The 21,354-nt window shown below is 39.2% G+C and overlaps 1 protein-coding gene across 2 annotated transcripts; it reads right to left on the reverse strand.

The window, feature by feature from the left end:
• Positions 1–731: 731 nt before the first annotated feature.
• Positions 732–17,539, reverse strand: cdhr1a (cadherin-related family member 1a). 2 transcript variants are annotated; one of them, XM_061745582.1, is made up of 17 exons: positions 17,367–17,539; positions 15,563–15,658; positions 15,012–15,157; positions 14,881–14,931; positions 14,292–14,381; positions 14,102–14,188; positions 12,694–12,810; positions 12,152–12,295; positions 11,734–11,812; positions 11,534–11,634; positions 11,146–11,349; positions 10,279–10,431; positions 9,991–10,155; positions 9,143–9,210; positions 5,781–6,009; positions 5,431–5,688; positions 732–2,179 (listed from the first exon to the last, which is right to left on the reverse strand). In XM_061745582.1, the coding sequence occupies exons 1-17, from the start codon at positions 17,443–17,445 to the stop codon at positions 1,616–1,618; spliced, it is 2,631 nt and encodes an 876-aa protein (XP_061601566.1). In that variant the 5' UTR covers positions 17,446–17,539; the 3' UTR covers positions 732–1,615. The 2 variants fall into 2 exon arrangements, with proteins under 2 accessions (XP_061601566.1, XP_061601567.1); XM_061745583.1 differs by having other exon boundaries at positions 2,042–2,896.
• Between the last annotated feature and the right edge of the window lie 3,815 nt (positions 17,540–21,354).

Raw genomic sequence — 21,354 nt, forward strand, 5'->3', positions numbered from 1 at the left:
TGGAGAACCATGGCCTCTGTCTTGGAGGTGCTGATTCTCATCCCTGCCGCGTCGCACTCAGTCTCAAACCGCCCCAGCACATGCTGAAGGTCCCGGTCCGATGAAGCCAACCGGTGACAAAGGGCAGCCCTGCCGGAGTCCAACATGCACCGGGAACAAGTCTGATCTACTGCCGGCAATGCGAACCAGACTTCTGCTCCGATCATACAGAGACCGGACAGCCCTTAATAGAGGGCCCCGGACTCCATACTCACGGAGCACCCCCCACAGAATGACACGAGGGACACGGTCAAATGCCTTCTCCAGATCCACAAAGCACATGTAGACTGGTTGGGCAAAATCCCATGAACCCTCGAACCCATGAACCTTAAAATCTATGTAAAGAAAATAAAATAGATAGAATTACTTATTGCACTTTGATCAAAGAAACCTGTGACCCATAATCAATTAACTTCCACATTTGACAACATCTACCTTCTTTGTTTTTCACTTGAGTGCTGATTAAAGCAGCTTCTGCTCTGTCACCAGACAGGGGCAGTAGGGTCAATTTGTAAGCTTGATAAGAAGTCGATGACCAGGCAACACACTAACAATGTGGACTCAGGAAGTATGTGCCCTATTTTGATATTATGACTGTAAATCATACTATTCATTATATAGTATTCATACTTGGATTTCAGTTAAACAATGCAAATAAATATTTCACCATTGCAGAAAATACTTTCTTTTAATAGTAAAATCCACACAGATGTTTTGACAGTATAAATGTTTTGACAAAACCACACTCAGGTATACCGCCACATGATAAATAAATCAAATGCAGTAATTGACATAAAAAGTACTGTGACTGCTACAAGATATTGCACTAAACAGTGTTTTACACCTGCACATGAGGATTTAAGGTCTTCTTGATGTAATCAATTAAGTTCTCCTCCCTCAGGCAGTTCCCCCTAGTTAGTTCAGGAGTCATGAGATCTCTTGTAAGAAGCTTGATTGTATTCCAGACAGACTTGCTTGCTTGTTGACATTGCTATGACGTAATTCCCAGTAAGGGATCTGGGTTGAAGAAGTCACTCATGAGAGAACGCATTATTCAGGAGGTGGAATTCAAACATTACACAATGTCACAAAAATGTTATCTTCTAAAATAAAACTTTTTTTGAATGATGATACATATGGCAAGAATTGATTGTGTTTGTGTACGTGAGAAACTCTTTATTATTAATATACAAACAATTAAGCTTTTTGCTGCTTAAACGATGTATTTTAAACATTCAGGCTCACTGACACACAGGCACACAGGCGCACATGCACACACACTCACACAAACATACACACTTATGATTGAGTTCGTTTTTTTCACATTTTGACATCCACACAGCAATTCCTTCACAAAATGTTTTTAGTGGCTGCTTTTCAGCTTTTTGTCAGATTTACAATCTACAGCTGTTAAAAATCCGGAAAACTTGACAGACATGATATGAAATTTCAATTTTGTTTAATGTCTCTGTTAATGGTAATGTCATTTCAATTTTAACATTTCCTGACACTTGTGCTGACAACCACTAACTGGACCTCGTGCTAAGTCTGTTTTGCCAACTATAAAGCTGACATATTAATGTGCCTCCCTCCTTTTCTGCTCCAGTCTCATCTTCAGCTCTGACACCAGGGCTTTGTTTACAGTGTTCCGTCTCTCTGTCGACGGCTTCTTTTTGGGTTTGGTTTGAACTGTTGCAGAGACTGTTGGTACGGTCCATTGCCGCTCCCCTGGGACGTAGAGAGGTGGTGGAGGGGGAAGGGAAGGTGCACAGGGTGGTGGAGGTAGGGGCCAGTGTCTCACAGTCACAACATTACTGATATTGTTGTTGTAGTTGATGTTCTCCATCATTATCTCCGGGTCCTGTTGCTCCTCAGCAGCTCTGAAGCCCTCTCTGGAAGTTTCCGTTGTCTTAAAGGGGTTTTTTAAGTTCCACATGTGCGGTTTCTGAGGTCTTCTCCTGACACGGCGGTTAGGCAGGATCCGATTTGACTTTTTGTTGCGCATGAATGTTGCAGTAGAGATGATGACTGTGACAACGACCATGAGACCAATGACACCAGCAAGCAAACCTATGATTTGCAACGGCTTGTTTCTATTCTGCATTAAAAATGATCCCAAAGGCCCCCCATTGACTTGGGTCTGTAAAAGAGCACAAGGAGAATTCAGATCCATGGGGCTGAAGTCACACAGGTAATAATGTTTAACTAGTTATTGTCTGCAGTACTGCATGGATTTGCTTTTTGCTGAGGGATATTATGGAAAATTCAAAATGCAAATCTCTGTACTGCTATTGCATTGTCATTTTAAAAACAACATATTTTCTCTCTTAAAATTTTTTCCTTTATTTGTTGTTCTACTATTTTGTGAGGACAAGATCAGAGAGGCTTATGCAGAAACCCATAGGTGAGACCATTCAACATCTTAGAATGCAATAAACAATAAAAGTCTCCACTTTAGTTGGTATGTCACAGTCCAAAATCAAAATATAGAGAAAAAAGTATCTATTTTTGAGAGGATATTGTGCTCCTGTACTCTTTTACAGACACAAATTTGTTCCACTATAAAATCCTCTGACAAAGAATAGCGACAAATTCTTGGTAGAGCAGAATAAAAGGAACAGTGCTGCTGTGCTGATGATCTCAAGGCAAGCTTCATTTATGGCACAGGCCTCCTCATTATCTTTCTGATCTTGCCATGAGGTTGTATGCGAGTCTTTTTCACAGATTTCCAGTATATAATAGTGGAAATGAAGATTGTCAGTGAAATGGCCAAGATGACAAGGGTCAAACAAATCCCAAACACTGTGCCAGGACGTGTCCTTAGTCCCAGGAAGTATGACATAAATCTGGATTTGACCTGAAAACATGACATTTGCATGTGTGAGATTTTTAGGACTATACATTTTTAAATGCTATTTCAAGCAAACTCTTTACAAAATCTTATATTCTGAGCTGTCATGATACAGGAACTTTACAGCTTCAAGCACCACCTTTTTAAAAACGTAATAGTTGTGCAGAGAGTACTTACAGTGTTTTATACTGTATAATAATTGCATGGATTCTAAATGAAAAATAACTTAAGATGTTCTCTAAATAAATCCATCCATCCATTTTTTATACTCGTTTTATCCTTTGCAGGGTCACGGGGACTGCTGGAGCCTATCCCAGCACATTACAGGCGAGAGGCCGGGGTTCACCCTGGACAGGTCTCTAGTCTATCGCAGGGCCACATATACAAACAACCAGACACACTCACACTCAAACCCACGGGCAATTTAGAATCACCAATTAACCTAACATACATGTTTTTGGACTGTGGGAGGAAGCTGGAGTTCTCTAAATACAACTACATTGAAAATCTTCATTTTTTGCCATGTCAAGGGTAGATTAGCTTATATTCTGCTGCTAAACCAAATTGATTCTGGTGCTAAATTAGATATGGGAATGGGAGCACGGTGGCGCAGCTGGTAGTGCAGCCGTCTCACAGCAAGAAGGTCCTGAGTTCGATTGTGGGACGCTGTGGGCGCTGAAGTGCGTGTTAGTTCCCCCATGACTTCGGCGCCCACACCCTGGGTGGGGTTGGTGAAAGGGCCTTTCTGTGTGGAGTTTGCATGTTCTCCCCGTGTTCCCTTGGGTAGCTAATGTGAGCTACCCTCATAAAAACATGCACACAGTCCTGGGCTATACATGCCCCCTCTGGACAGCCGGGGCGCCAGATGGGGTGGGGAGGATCTGGCCAGAATAACGTGATCCTTCCATGCGCTATGTCCGGCCAGAGAAGCCCCACCCTGTCTGGTGAAAAGAAGCGGCCTGCTCACTCCTCAGGATAAGAAGGAGACCTGAGCTCAGTGCAGGTTCCTCCCGGGGTTGGTAGAGGGGAGCAATGCCTAGGGGCCTCATTTATAAAGCTTGCTTGCGCACAAAACAGGGCTTGAAAGATGCGCAAGCCACCTTCTATGCAAAGGTTGGGATTTAAAAAGAAAAAACTAACCGAAAAATGTGCGTATCCCTACGCCAACCCTGACCCTCGCGCAGGAACAGTCTTAAGATATGGGGAACTGGCTACGCAGGCGGTGAGGTGGTGAAATGAAGCCATATTCATGTCATACTCTTAATAATGTCATCACATATCAGACTTATAATATAATAGCGCTGATCGTGTCCATCTGTGTTTGAAGCACAGCGTCAGTCAGGACTCTGGTGCTGCTGCTGCAGCCGCGGTGCAGGACACGCCGGGAACCTCCTCGTCACCCACTCTACGGAGCCCCTAAAGGGACTCTGATTTTATATATTTTATATACAGTATATATATATTTATTATATATTTAATATATGATGAGTTTTACGCGCGCCTAAGCCTAAATTATGGTTCCGCGTTAAAACGACGCAGAGCCTACACCGTAGGGTACGCGGCGACGCGCACCTACGCCGTAGGCTCTGCGTTGGTGTAACGCAGAACCATAAATCCGCCTTAAAGGATTCACGCGCGCACGTAAAACTCATTATATATATAAAAAAATCTGTGTCCCTTTAGGGGCTCCGTACCTCTTGGCCTCTACCTTCAAATCACACCACTTCTTTTTTTTCTGCACCATCTGTCCGTGGCACTCACGGCGTTTAGCGCACTAACGACGTGCCGCCACTCACTTGCTTTATTTTATACTATCTATATACTTTTTATACTTTTACTGTGACCACCAAATAATGTCGTTTTCCTGGCCCTCACCTCATCCACAACATCTCGATCTCAGTCTCCGTGAAATTTAGTGGCACGGTTGCCTGGCTCGACATGTCTCATTCATCCTGACACGCAGCAGAAACAGGCTGCAGGAAGCCGCTGCGCATGCTCATCAGGCTCATTCATATGCAAATACAGTCATGAACTACTTTGCATTGCCCATTTATGGTATGAAGTGGGCATGCAGAGGGCGGGATATGAGGCGAATTCACCTGTGCAACCTTTCAGCTGGACTGTGATTTATAAAGCGAACATTGCGTGCAAGTGTGCGTGCACACGGTTTTATAAATCCTAATTTTTTTTGCGCTCGCCATTTTCGGCTTTTGGGTTTACGTGCACTTTTAGTATCAATCCTACACACTCTTTTATAAATGAGGCCCCAGGACTGTAGCTTAGGTAGAGCACTGGGTGGTGAAAATGGGAAAAAAATCGGGGATAAAAATATTTAAAAAAAATGAATGCATTAGATATGGGAAGACAAAAACATCCAGCTATCCTACAATTCTAGTGCAGTAATTTCATTTAATTTTTCCTGACTATTCCTCACTAAATAAAAGTCATAAAATATCTAATTTTGTAACCATCAACAGGCACTGATATTTATTTAATGACACTAAGCCCCAGATTTACTTAGTTACTTAGTTGCGACTTACAGCTTCAGTGATGTCAATCCTGAGGACGGCGGTGGTGCTGAAGGAAGGCTGGCCTCGGTCCCGGGCCTGCACCACCAGGGACCAGGTGCAGTCACTTTTCTTGGTGATGTTCTGAATGATGGCCATTGACTTGATATAGGACTTGAGCTTGATTTCTCCGGTGTTGGAGTTGATGTCAAAGATGTTATTGTCTGGATCAGCTTTCATGATGGCGTACTCTATTACATTGTTGGGTACTTCTGCGTCATCGTCTACAGCCTGTAGAGAGACATATAATTATGAGAAAATGTAAAATCACTTATTCAATCAAATGCAGTTCCTGTTTTGAAACCTCAGAAGAGAGTGCGTACCTCAATTTTCACTGGTGCTCCAATCACCATTGTCTTCTCGAGGAAGTTATCATTGAAAGCCGGCGGGTGGTCATTCAGATCCAACACAGTCACAAAGACTTCAGCCAGGCTGTACTTTCCCTCCATGTCCTCTGCCTTCACGTAAAAGTTGTATTTAGACCTCACCTCAGCATCCAGGCTCGCCCATGGCTGGGTGTAAATGATCCCTGATGCAGACTGGATTAGGAATCTGTAAATTATGACATTTTCTTTTTTAAATCCAAAACCTGTTTCAGGTTTACCTTATTTACACAGGTCAAAGCTCTGTAATTCTCATTTTACAATCCCATCTCAAAAGTAGCCGGGACTCTAGAAGGAAACCATATTTAAATGCTATTTTTGATTTGAAATTGATTGTGCGAGGAATACTAAGAAGACATTAATACAGATATTTTTAATAATGAATATGCTCATTTTAAATCTGAATTGCAGAAACACATCTCACAATACTAGAAAAATAGAAAAAGAAATGAAGAAACTGATTAAACATATAGTTCATCAGCATTTTAAAACTATGAATTTAAACCATTTGAAAATCACCTTTTTTTTTACATTTTTTATTCTTTTTTTATGTACAACCGTGCCACTAAATTCATTACAGTTTTTTTCTGAAGCAAGCCTGTATGTTGATTTTATTGTTTTATTGTTTGTATTGTCTAAACTCTGTTTTTCTGATGTAAGATTTTTTTCTATTTTTACTCACTCAGTTCCGTTGAACCAGGGAGTGAAACTTCAATTCAACAGAGCCCGTTCACTGTTTCAGCAGATTTCTTGCAAAGCTACACTCAGTCATGGTCCTTTACACAATACACACACATAAAAGTGCCTTGATTCTCAATAACTTGCAAAAATAAAGTGTGTTTCCTAAACCGTTTGCTCTACCCACAGTATATCTTTCAAGTAGCATCTTAATGTCACATTGCAGTTGCTTTAAGTGAACATTCAAGCAAGAGCAGAATTAGATGGTTTAACTCACTGCCTTGATTGTTTGCCCTACAGTGACTTTGTTGCAGTGCAAGGTACCCAGAAGCAAAGAGCAGTCTATTTTCTCCTCCAATCCCATTAGAGGATTAAAACGACAGAGGGTGAGCCGGCAAAGATCAGCACTCTGTAGTCCCGTATACAGTACTCTTAAATACTTCACAACATTCTGTAAAAAACTCTTTAAAAAAAAGTCCAAAATATAACATGCCAAATTGTCGGGTCTTATTTTAAAACAGCATTTTTATCAAATAATCTGGGGAATCACAGCTTCAAAATGGTTTTGATTAAACAAGTATGCACTAAGCTTAAGTGTTCCAAATCTCTCTGCACTGCTTATGGTGAAAAGCCTCTCTCTCCACGCCATGTGACATCAAATATCTGCCTAAACTCATTGCTGCACAGCTCAAAATCTGCACCAAATATTCTAATATTGTTTCCCACCTTCCATTCCATTGAATAAAACAAGGTGGTTATTGAGAACACCCCAACAGGCATCTGTTTTTCATTATCCTTTAACATTACAAGACATACTTTCAATGGCTGCCAATAAATTATATTAATACTATTTTTTTTTTATAAATGCAGGAATCTGCATAAAAAAATATGCCATGCAGGTGATCTGTGGGACCAAATATGTGTCATAAAAAACAAATCCTCAGAAGATTTTGCATACATAATTCCTACACCAGTTAAAGATAAATACCCTGTACATGATACACTGTGTAATTATCCATTGAACTATGTCAAAATGCCGAAGCAGCGTGTGTCAACCTGGGCATGATTCAACAGCTTTCATAGTGACCTTTAGCAGCAATATGCTGAGGTAAATGTCACAGTATGACTTTTTGAGTCTCACGTCCATGTGGAGGAGTTTTGGCCGACTCGTACTTACATCGTGGCATCAGCGCATTGATGATTGAATGTATTTGTTGATGCAGAGCTCTATTAAGACAATGTGACAATTAATTTCTTGTTTTTGTTGATTAGCTTTGGATGAATGTTCTATTTCAAGAAACAATTTTAGCTCAATGAAAACAAGGTCACGTGTTTGCAAAACAAGCCAGAATCACTGCTCCTCTTCCCCCACGCTTATTTGGTGCTGTGCATTCTGGGCAAAAATTTCCAATTTGGCCTTGTCTGCTCCAGAAGTTCTGTGGTTTGTTAGGATTGTTGTTAGGAAGGCCTGTCTGATTTTTTTTTTTTTTTTTTTTTTTTTGCAATTTCTCATCTGTGGGCTTTGCATGATATGACCTTTGGTTGAACTTGGGATTTCCTCTCCTGAGAAGATTGAAAAATGTCTGGAATGTTTTCCACTTGTGAGAAGCTTTTTTCTCTCTAGAGTGAAACTCCAAACAAAGAAAGTGTTTGGAAATGTCTTTATTTTTACTTTTCTTTTTTGTTCCCAGGAAAAAAAAAGGAATTGGCCTTATAACCCCTTCCAGCTTGAGAGGAAAGATCAACTATGTCTCTAAGTTCATTGCTGGTGTATTTCCTACTTGGCAGAAAGCATATATCTCAGTAATCCAGACCGGGGGGACTTAACATGTCTGCTTTTTTAGAGGTGGTCAAACTCGCTGATCATCCATCTGCATCATCTTGCTACTTTGTACCTCCTTAATCCCTGTGGTAGTTGAAAGTTTGTCTTGAGGTTTTTCACACTCCATCTCCAATTTGGCCTAGTTTTAATAAAATAATCAATCACACGCGATATCCTGTTTGGTGTTCATTTTAGGTCCTTTTTATGTAATTTTGAAACCTCATGAGGACCAGATGTTGGTTTTATTACGCCATTTCTGTGCAGCTTTCAAACAGATGAGCTTTTGAATCTAACTGAGTGCACACTCAAGATCACATCAAGTTTATGTGACATTTTGTTTTACTTTGTGTGTTTTTTTTCTCTTTTTGGTGAAGGATGTATTCTGTTTTTCCACAGCTGAGCAGTAGCTGGGGTATCAACTGTTCATATTGTTACGTAAGATGTGGGATTTTCTTTCTTTAAAGATATGGTTTCATTGACCTTCACTGGAATGCAGCTGGCTGCTTTCCTCCACAAACCCAGGTCTTTCTCTATACATACATAGATACACTGGCGGCAACAAAAGGTAATCCAAAAATAGTTTTATGTTAATCTGGAATATTTACCAATATTGATATATTTTTGTCCTGTTTCTGACCATGTTTATATCTGAAACACATCTAATTCTTACCACCAATACAATGCTGTTTAAGCACCAGTACATGACAGGTATATTAGCTGTTGTGTTACTATAAAATATCTAAATATTTTAACATAATTATGTGCAACTCAGGAAGAAGCTTAGTTGTACTCTCATACTCACAAGTCTGCTCCTGATCCATAAATCGAATACTTCACCTCACCCCATGGTCCCGAGTCTGGGTCTGTTGCCTGCAGACAAACAGCAACGTCAGTCTTTGGAAGTTCTACTACATGACATATCTTACAAGAAAATGGCATTTGTACTTTTGCTAAAACAAACTAGACACATCACAGCTCTAAAATAGAGCTGTGATGTGTCAGTGAGTTGAATGAAGCTGCGCTGCTCTGCTACATGATATTACAGGATTCATCTCTCAAAAACGTGATTTTTAATATAGGAATATTATCCCGGGCTTCAGCTAATCTGTCTGTCTCCAGCTGCTGGGATGGCTGTTCACTGTTTCCACATGTCCAAGGTCACTTGCTCGGTGTTCTTTTATCTGAATGAAATTGCCTGGGATCAAGGCAGAGCCTCTGTGGCGTTCACACCAGGGCCAGACTTATTAGTGAGACTCCCTGCCTCGGCAGAGCTGATATGAACTGACAAGGGCAAAGAAGGAGATAAAGCAAACATCAATCAATTCAGTATGGCCTTAAAAGTGATCATTTTATTTCAGGACATATTTTTGTGCAGGAGCCACATGTGCTGCTAAGCGTTGGGGGGAGTGAGTCAGGGGAATTTGCTGTTACACAACAAAATGAAAGTGATAGCCATCTGGCAGCTTACCTCGCCTAGCTTTTATCTACATGATTTCACATATTATCCCAACCCCCACTTCTCAAAGAGTCTACATTTAGGGAATTAATGGCCCTGTTGAGCATTTTGTTAAAATCAGCATTCTGCTTTAGCCACGAGTGACGTACATTCACGATGTCATGTATTTTTAGATGGGATGAAGACTCTCTCACCGTGACTGACACCACGTTGGAGCCACCGGGTGAGTTTTCTGGAATTCTGGCGATGTAATAGTCCGAGGAGAATTTTGGAGCGTTGTCATTGGTGTCCAGGAGATGGATGACAATGACCGCTGTGGCGCTGAACCTCTCGGGGGTATCAATCTCAACTGCAAGAAGCTGAGTAAGAGAGATGGATGAGTACCAAAAAAAAGAACAATACACATAAGGTGCAGGTGACACAGGTGTCATTTGCTTACAAAATGCAAGCATCCGTCATAAACTTTATTATAAAATGTTAACCTTGTATGTTAGAAACTGGTGCTTCTCGTAGTCCATCGCAGCAGAGTCCTCCACTAATATCGTGACCTGAGCCTCATTAAGTACAGTCTGAGGGACAACTCGGAGCATTCTTCCAGGTCCAATCAGTCTCAAATTGAATTTAGCATTTGCACCCTGCAGGAGAGCACATACAGTATAAGTCATCATGCCGTTCAAAAGTCAAATGACTTGCATTACGCACAAACCGGTTTATAGTCATTTCCATTTGTTGCAAAGTCAAATAATAATAAAAAAAGAGATAAAAAAAAAAGACATTACTACAATATAATCCGTGTGGCCTCCACTCTGTTCACTCAATATAAAAGGTTTGTACCCTTAATTGCTACAGTAATGTAAGATAAATCATTTGGATTTCTGTAGGAGTAATAATAATCTCACTGAAAAATAATGTCTGTGGCCAAAATGAATCCACCCAATGCTGTGATGGCATTAAGGGAGAAAATCTTTGGAGAGCAACATCCATTTGGATGTGGCTTTCAAACACAAAGGCACTAGTATAAGCTGACAAATGGCAGAGAGGAAACTGTTGGTTTTGTGTTGGCTTGCTCTCAGGTTTATGCAGTTCTGAAAGGATCGTCTGTGATAATGGAAGGCTTAAGGCCATTTCATAGACAGCAAGGCAGACACTGTCCTAAACACATTTTGCTTTGTGAATGTTTGTTAAATCTGTTTCTGATGAGGTAACAATGTAACATAGTTAGAAAATTGGTGTTATGTCATAAGGAAGCTGCTCAGGCAGCTTTCAAAGATAGCAATGTTTTTTTCAGTGCAAACTGATGATACATGTAGTAAAACATCAGCATGCCACACATTCCAGTGGTCACCAACCTGATCTGAGTCATTTACTATGATTTTAAGCCCTCGCAGGATCTCTCCCTCTGGTGGATGCTCGTATACGGTCAGCTCGAACATGTTCTGAGGGCCGGTCTCGCCGAAAAACGTGGGGGGATTATTGTTCAGGTCTACCACACGGATTACCACCGTGGTCAGCCCATAATCCATGAGTTTTCCTTCTGGACTTACTTCTGATGCCTGCAAAAGGTGTAAAAGTTGAGAACCTTTTTAAAAGTTCAGTTTATTCTGTTAGCTGGGCAACAGACTTTTGCCTCGCTGGAGTTTTTTTTTTTAATCCACTCTTTACTTTACATGTAATGGTCACTCAAAAGGAAGCTGTTTATTTTTTTTTAGCTTGAACAAGTTAAGTATTCAGACTTACTTTGACTTGGATGTTGTAGATTTCTCTCTTCAAATAAATGGGAGACGTCAGCAGGGAGATACAACCACTTGTTTCATTGATGCCAAAAGCGCCATCATCACCTAGTAGTGCAAACAAAAAGACAGATGAACACTTAAATATTTATTTTGTTTTCCATTCGGGTGAGAATCATGTTGTTTTTCTTTGACTATAGAGGTTACCCTCATAAAATGAGTAACGGATTGGATTCGGGTGCCCCACATCACCATCTTCAGCCTTTACTGTGAATATTTCAGATCCCTGTAGGAAATAAAAAGAAAACAGGCAAAAAACAAAAAATGAAATCAGTTTTACGGATACACGGACTGTGAAAAACAGTTAACATGACTTCATGACAGTAAAAGTTAACATTAATGGCACATAACTTCATATAACTCAGTCTTTGGTTGTATCTCCCTGTCATTATTTAATGAAACCAAAAACTGAAACCAAAAGATGTCAGACGATAGTTCAAAACAGTACAAAACATTTAATTAGGAGACACTGTGATAACATTGCGTGATAAGCACTGACACAGAGTCAGATTTTTTGGGTATTTATGTTTAAATCTAAATTGCTTGGAGATGTTTTCATACTCACTGGCACAGAGACTTCATAAACATAGCCAAAGTAAGGTGTCCCAACGAAAGATGGTGCAGTGTCTTGTCCATCAATCACATTGATTGTTATGGTAGCGGAGGATGACAGCCACTGCACCCTGCCATTAAAGACGCCACCACCATCCTGGAACAGATGAGCCAGGATGTCTGAACACCATTTTTCTAATTTGCATTATTCATTTATTTTACTTTTGCATGTTAAACTTAAAGAATCATCTGAAATTTCTGAAAAACGAAAACGAAATTATTTTTTATTCTGCCAGTGTCAGTCCCTGCCTTCTGTTGGCACAGGCATGTTGGTAAGAACCTAAGGCATATATATATATATATATATATATATATATATATATATATATATATATATATATATATATATATATATATATATATATATATATATATATATATATATATATATATATATATATATATATATATATATATATATACCACAAATATGGGAAAATTAAGAAACAGAATGGCACAGCAAGAGCAGATGATGAGTTGTGCTACATGTAGTACCTTTGCAATGACAGTGACAAAATGTGTCTTTGTTTTCTCATAATCCAACATTTCTCCAATTTTGATACGAAGGACCCCACTGTGCCTGTCAATGGTAAACAGAGTTGGCTGAGGAGTCTGCAACAGAAAACAGAACAGAAATCATGATTTTAAAAACACTCTAGGAGGTACAAATAAGGTCACATGCTCGGACACTAACAGATGTGACATATAATGAAAGGTGGTCTGATGGATGCCTGAACAAAAAGAAAATTGCAGCAGTTTAATAGCCATAAAGTGTGTTTTTTTTCCTCATGATGTTTAAAAAAGGAAGAAAAAAAACCATCAAGGACAAAGGAGGCAAGCAAAATATTTTGTATCCACATACAAACTGCTCCACTTATCACAGTCTGTCACGTCTAGGCCAGATGTTCGGCCGTCCTATTAGTCCAAAGTGCAAACTAGCATACCCTGCCAACCACAGCCAAAGCGGCCCACTATAAGCCTTCAATACCTGACACAAATGTAATTGTGATTTAATCCCTGTCCTCATAACTACACCAGAATAGTCAGCAAAATGGACACATGCACTTCATACAACATACGTGATACTACTTATATTCATCACATCTATATTATAAATGCTATCAATGAACAATAGCCTATGTTTGAGCTGATACTGAAGTGAGAAAAGGCTCGTGGGCTTGATAAAAACATTACTGTATGTTTGCCTGAAATTTTAAGTTTCAGGCTATAAGAGAATAGTGAATTTGATCAAGTCGGTTTAGACAAATGAAATAAAGTCACCATGTATCACAATGTGCTAGTATAAACCTCTATGACTTTTATAAAAGCGACATTCGCCACTGACCAATACGTACAAGGTCATTTTAAAAGTCTAAGAAAAGTAAAAAGTATCTTGAATTTATACAAATGAAATGAAAGCAGAGAAAACTCACTCTCACCCTTGGCTAACCTCTGTAGTCAATACAAAAGAGTTACTGTATCGACGATAACATCGGGGGCGCACATCTCTTATAACTGGAGAGTAATTGAATCAACTTTGAAACCGTTGATTTTCATTAAAAAAATGAAAAAAACAAGGGTTTTCCATCCAGTTGGGAAAAAAACCAACTGTTTGGAAAACTCTGCTGATGCTGTTCATGCAGTGAGGGCTTCAGATCACTTGATCAATGACAAAAACACTTTTGTTCTGATATTTAGGATCCAGTTTAATCAACACCCACTTATCAGTTGTACATAGAGATGTTGGGGCTGATGAACCCTCCACTAATTTAACCCCCAGGCCACAGCAATTGAGTTGGAGGTCTAAACTGACTTATCTAGCTCTCAGGGGTTGCTCTATTTGAAAATGTTTCTTTTTCTCTGTGTGAGAAAATGTGTTACATCCCCCAGGACGTGGTCCTACCTGGAGAAAGTAGGTGACTGAGCCTCCTGAACCAGTATCTCTGTCCACAGCTTCAACTTTGAAGATGCTACTTCCAGATTCAGTTGTCTAAAAAGGAAATGAGTCCGTAAAAATAAAAGTCAGTGAAACTCAAGTTACTCAAATATAAAACTCAGAAGTGTACAATGCTCGCTCTTCCGTCTTTACTCACTTCGAGTACACTGATGATCGCAGGCATGTTTTGAAATTCAGGCTTTTCATCGTTTGCATCTGTCACAAAAATCGTGACTCTTTCCGTAACCTAAATAGGAGAAGAATAAAATCACATGACATACTCTTTTTGGCCAGGATTTTTGATCAATCGCATGGCAACAACGACAGCAATGAGCTGGCAGGTGGAGTGAATAACATTTGTTAATATTTAGTGTTCTATTTCCTTGGGTCCTAACATTTATGCAGCTGTTACTTTGACTGACCGTCCACTTTAATGTTGTTACAGACCAAACACACCCTCCAGATGGAAAATTCATTATTACACAGCAGTATCTTTGTCTAGCAGGACTGTTTTCTGTCCCCTTGAGGAAGACAACAAAAAGCCTTTCAAAAGATCCAAGTTTTAAAAAGATCTCAGAGGTGGCGTTGAACAAGCAGTCTCCAGAATTCAAAGATTTAACGCCCTCATTTGAGACAACACGAAGAAGTGAAGTGACTGAGCTGGCGAGAGCAGACCTGTGCAATATTAGACAGCTGGCTTTAATGTTGTGGCTGATTTATCAGATCATTTCATATCAAGTTAATACCTTGCTTCTGCCATCTGTGATGCTGATAATGACGTCAATGGAATCTTGTTTCTGAGCAAAGATGAGGAGAAAAAGTTAATGTGACAACATCATTTACAGTTTAAATTGAGTGGATTATGTCCCGGTCTTACCTCTCTGTCCAGTGGTTCCACTAATGTGATATTTCCATTTCTTGGATCAACCCTGAGGTATTCTTTTGTCCCTGGATCGAAGGAAAGCCCGTAGCTCACTTCCTGGCCTTCAGGATCCGTGCCATTGAGCCAATAGATCTGCGTACCTAAGGAAAGAAAAGCATCAGAGAAAAGTCCATGCAAGCTCAGCTACTGACTTGATTGATTACTTTTAGACAAGAGCTGCCCATAAAGGTTACAGGCTATTTTATATATAAATATTTTTGTAACTATAGCTTTGAAGCACACAAGACAGTAAGCACCAGCAGCAAGCCTGCATGATGTGAGGTGTAGGGTCACCTTTTCCACATTCACAGCCAACAAAGCAGGTGGCAGCAGCAGATGAACATGGTGGTGTCAGTACGCAGTATCCACACAACATCTGCTCATCTATCAAATGCTACTTAACATTGTGCACCGACAACCAAAAACCATCATTTTGCTGATTGGGTCTTCTATAGGCCTATTAGTGCTTCACACCAAATGTCCTTTATGAATGAGGTCAATCTCACCGACAGGCGTGTCCTCTGAGAGGCTAAATAAGGCCAGGTTCCCGTTGTTGCTGTAGGGTCCATTGCCGTAGAAAAACGGGGCAAAGTCTGCCTGTGCTGGAAGCAGAGACATAAATACATAATGCTGTGTTTGTTAAACATCATAACTTTCATCTTACCTACTGAGCCGCGGGCAGGTTGGAGTAATTAGTTATGAATCGCACCCTTAATCAATGACAAAATCTTTAATTACTCTTCTTTACGTGATTTATTACGTGATAATATTTTGTAGTATAACTCCAAATTCATATAACTCAAGTTAACAAACTTTGATTCTTGTATTTGCTTTCATTTTTATTTCACTGAAGAGAGTATACATGCAACATTATTCATGCTTTTTCTTTCTTTTCAGCATCTTTTGAATTGTAACATACATCCATTCTTGCTTTTCTGGTCTGCAACTCATTTAAAAATGTAGTTTTTCAGGGTGCTGAAATCATGATTTGGTGAAAGTGTAAAATCTATGAAAGCGGACGTCTTTGAAGATCTAAGCTGGGCAGAGAATCTCCTGTTTTAAAACAAATCCTTGAGAAAAAAATTGAAGTGATTGAATTCAATGTACCTCAGAGAAGAATGGACCGTATTTGCATATTAATCCTTCTGTAGTGCAGAATATCATTGAATAATTTAAAGAATCTGGAGAAACGTCAGTGTGTACAGAGCAAGGGCACAAACCTAAGCTGGAAACCTGTGATCTCTGATTCTAGCGATGGCACTGCACTAAGAACCGTGACTCATAAACAGCGGATAGAACCATATGGTTGAGGGATTACTTTGAGAAACCTTACTCCAGCAAAACAATATAGAGTTACATTTACAAATGTCCCTTGGGCATTCACTGAGCAGAAACAACATTATCCAGAGGTGGCACGGACGTCTTTTGGGATTAAAGATAAAAAAGACCACCCAGACTATTATCAGCAGCAAATCCAAAAGCCATTGTTTCGGGGGGGGGAGGGGGGTATGAGGACATGGCCAACGTCATCTACACTGTTGTGATGGCAGCAGAGGTTTCAGAGAAAGATATGTTGCCTTCAAGAGGGCATGTTTTTACATTGATATCCCCATGCATCTTTAGAATGCGATGGATGAAGATTTAAACAAGATAACACTTGTAACATGTTAATGAGTGGTACTCACAATGCCCAGACATCTCTTTAAGTATTATTAGAGGGAAGGCCACAAATGACGAAAAGGTTCATGGTCTCAGGTTTTGAATGTGAATGTGTGAAAACTTGTTTATGTGTGAAACACTGTGGATTTTTTCTTCTGATATGCATTTTCCATGTTATTTAAACATCTTTTCAAAGTTATTTGTTCATTTTCAGAGGTCATATTTTCAGTAGTCTCACAGTAAATGCAAGAGTGAAAAGACGAAGCTGTGTAAAGCGCAGTGTGCTTTCTGTCTGAATGAGATTACGCGCAGTTGACGTCAACCTCCAAAGATATCGTCTTTATACATAGACCTGAAATCCCTACTGTGATAATTGCATTTTAGATTAAAAATATAGTAAAATAAACAAACAAACAAAAAACAATTGTTATACGGTAGAGATTATACATTTAAAAAAAAAAAAAACATCAATGTTTATATTTGCAGCTAAGACAAACCGCAAATGATTTTAGACAGATTCTAAAATAGATGCAATAATTGTCTGAGAAAATGTTAATTAAATAATTTAACTGTCTCTAGATGTGGCTGAACAGCATTCACCATCTGTTCACAGCAACATAAGTAGGCAGGCGATCAATGAGGGGAACTTACCAAAGCAGGCATGCACAAACACAAAAACCAGTGGCAAATGCAAAATCTTCACATTCTTCATCCTAAAGAGTAAAGTCATGAAACCGCACCATGAAGACAACTCTGTCGGTAGTCCTGTACATGAGGTACAGCTCTCAAGGCGTTTGCTGGCAACTGTAGAGGGCTAAAAGCAGATGCTCACTTACTAATCCTATGACTCTTCTTAAGAGTTACTCCCAGGCCTTTGGTCCGACTGTGACTCATTAACCCGCAATCCACAGGAGATGCTCTGACTGCAATAACAAGGAGATATAACTTTGAAACCGGTATATTTTACCTTCCTACATTTACAAACGTCTCCTTGTCAGTTAATGTTCCTACCATCTGAAAACTATTACCCCGAACACTTATGATAAAATTAACTGGGAATAAAGGTTAAACCTCTGATTCATTAAGTGTTTAAAATTACAGTCTGAGCTGTTGTAATCGTTTCTCTGTAATTTGTTTTATAACAAACAACGTGCTGAGCTGTAACAAATGTGGTCTTCTTGCTCCTCCTGTATTAAAGAGAGTACATCTTTGCTGTCTTTTAATCATTGTTACGGTAAATGCTGTGACCGTGTCTGTTTCTGTCAGAGTTGAAGGATGAAATCTGAAATCTATCCTGTACTACGTGTCAATGGTTCACTCGTGTTTTATATCACACCGTCACCTGTACACACAAAAGTGATCAATACAAAGCACTTGTAAATTATGTTGTTTCTCAACTCAACTGAATATTCAGTTATTTGAATAATCACAAATAAAAGTGAGGGATTTCCGGACAGGAGATCAGGCAAAATCCTCTCTTCTTTTTCTATTAATGTCTACCATTTACAGTACATTCCTCTTTCTTTCTTTACTTACTGTGGGTATTTCAAGGTTCAACTTATCTATTTAGATTTCTGTCCTTTTATGGCGTACATATTGAGTATACTGAGTAATCTTTTAGTAGTAATTCAGCAACTGAACCTGGCTAATCTTGTGTGTTAATCTTATTTGGCATCAAGAGGCAGACTCATTCGTGGCGTGGGATCAGCAGTCATCTATTTGTGTGTCTATGCGTGTCATAATGGCAAAATAGGTAAAAGGTTCCTCTGGGGTACATTTTCCTTTTACTGAAAGACAGACTTTTTAAGTACTTTGGTTTTATATGTTTGTCTGTGGTCAGAATGTGTCAATGTAGTAGAATCACACATTTCAAAGTATAGCCCCCAAACCTTAAAGATGTGGAGTTGACACTAAAATGAAGGTGTATTTGGAAAATACATGGGATGTGAAGAATGAATAATGGGTGACACAAGTAAAGGGGATGGGGAGCTTTCTTTTGAAATATATATATATATATTCATATTCTTGTGCATTTGTAATCTACCATACACCCCCCTTGTAGGTTCATCTATTCCCAGTGTAATACATTACATTTAGTGGACACTTTTGTGCAAAGTGACTTAAAACAGAGGAATTGCAAGATGAACTCCTCTCACTGTTTCACATTGCGTCACATCCTCATATTTCCAATACCTGTTCAGGGTCACGGGGGCATGTAGCCCATCAAAGCTGCCATCAGGTAAGAGTAGAGGTTTTCTCTGGAAATGTCACCAGTCCAGCAGCACATTAACAAGACAAACAGACATGTGCATGCATACTCACTCTTACAGACTTATGATAACAAATTCATCTAACATGCATATGAGGTCTGAGGTCTTAGTGTGTGGGAGAAAACCCACACAAGCATGGGGAGAAGATGCAAACTACCACTGTGATTTGAATTTAATCATTCAGACTCTCCGCTGAATTGGGATCCTTCTTGCTGTGAAGGAACAGGGCTAACCACTGCATCAACATTTTGCCTATCAAAGTATTTAGAAAGGATGTTGTTTCTTTTCACCCTTTTATGACCAACTGAGAACTATTCACTCTGGATGCGAAGGTGAAATATTGAAATCTTCTTCACTGATCTAAATATTGGGTGAACTTGAGTTCAAATGTGAGGCTCTTAGGCAAATAAGATCTATGCACACAAATCCATCTATTCTCATGCTGATACTAAATCTACTCCACAATTTGAGTCACTCGGTATGAAATATGAAGTAAGCTTTATATCAATGTCCCTGGTGCATACAATTTGTGTTTGTACAGAGAAAAGGATAACAATAATAATTTTCAGATTTACAAGAGCGAAAAAAAGAAAAGAAGAAAGTACGTTTCCTGTGAATGAGAGATCATATATGTGTGTCTGAAGCGATGATCAAGTCAAGAAATAAAAAAAAAAGCAACAGTCTGTGTTTAAGGCATCCCAGGTCTAAACATATGTACAGTAATTCACTTAGGAAATTATTATGTCACACTACCAGATCAGGGAGAATGATCTACTTTTGTATCTTCCACCACAACTCATGCTTCATGAGCGGTACCCTAGAAACCAAAAATCATTCGCTGTTTCTTTTTGCTGTGCTGTTCTCACGTCATTGACAGTTACATGGTTCAGAGGACTAAACAAATGAATGAACTGGTAATAGTTTGACAGCACTTTGTCTGATATTTTACAACAGATGTTCCACAATTAGAAAAGCAAACGTTTTGTTACATGTTTCTTTTAAAATTTGCACAGGGGTCATGATCTGGATGTCTAAAAATCCCCTAGAGACAATTTGTATTGTAGTAGACGCTTCATGAATAAAACTGAATTGAACTGAATCTTAACGCCTCTAAAAACTTAAAGGGGACATAATATGGAAAGAAAAAAGTCTGTAGAAGAGAGCATTTCGGTGTCTGAAGAGACAACCAAATCATGAATATACATTAAACAACCTTTCCACTGTGTTTGTGGGGTTCTGTGACATCACAGGCCGAGATCCGACTTGAATTGTCCTGCATTTAGAATTGTCTATAAAACGAGTTTTTAAAAGCAGTTACCGTGGATCTCTCTGACTCTTCGACTAGGGTCACAGACATTTTGCTGATTCCTCCGGATATTTCTTTAACTTTTGAAAAACAGATATAATGTGTCCTCTTTAAAATCTTTGACCTCTGCAGCAATGAAGTTCCTGGCAGTGCATTTAAAGCTCGAGCGCAGAAAATGCAAATATCCAGTGATTGAACCCACATCAATAAGTCCTTGTTAGATTAGAAATATAATATCCATAACCTCTACACAATGACCTCAATAAAGAGCCTTTGCAAAAATATCTCCTGTATGTTTGCTTTGTGATATGCTGTCATGGGTGAAGTAGAGGTTGTGGATCCAGGTTCATTTCTCATGGAATTGGCAGATGGCGGGCCTAAAGATTAACCCTCTGTGTCCTAATCTCTTCTCATCTTGTAATGCACAGAGCCTATTCAAATCAACACAGATCATCAGACACAAATGCCAAACACAATTGGACAAAAAAATATTATTAATACTCACATAGACATTTATTATATTGTGTTCAACATTATCTGGGTTCAGAAGCAAGTTATCACTGTGTTGCCTTTTTCTTTTTAAATCCTGATGTAATGAATATGTCCTTTATTTAAAATGCCTAAACCTCTGGATCAGTCTGTGCATATATTATATGATAAAAATCTGCCACTGAAGCCTAAACATTATCATATGTACAAGTGTAAAATTGATACGAATGACAGCTCACTGCTCATCTGTAGAAGTCGTTGTTACTGTCTAATCCTCTGCCTTCAATTACTGCAGCACATGCTGATCTTATGTCCTTTTGGTGACGTAGCCATGGTGCTGGGTAAGGTTTGTTGCTGCATTAACATACCTTGATACATTTTAATTTAATTTACAAAGGTAAAAATATTTTACAACAAATGTAGATCCGGTGTGAGAAACTATTATGATTTTATATAATTTGTAGAAAAATTCAGATCCACTCTTTACAAACGCCACAGAAAATGACAAACCATGTGGGTCAGAAATGGGACCTTGCATAAGGAATGTTCACTTCAGATGAAAAAGGATGGAGAA

This window comes from Cololabis saira, chromosome 17, assembly GCF_033807715.1.
Source record: "Cololabis saira isolate AMF1-May2022 chromosome 17, fColSai1.1, whole genome shotgun sequence".
Taxonomy (NCBI): domain Eukaryota; kingdom Metazoa; phylum Chordata; class Actinopteri; order Beloniformes; family Belonidae; genus Cololabis; species Cololabis saira.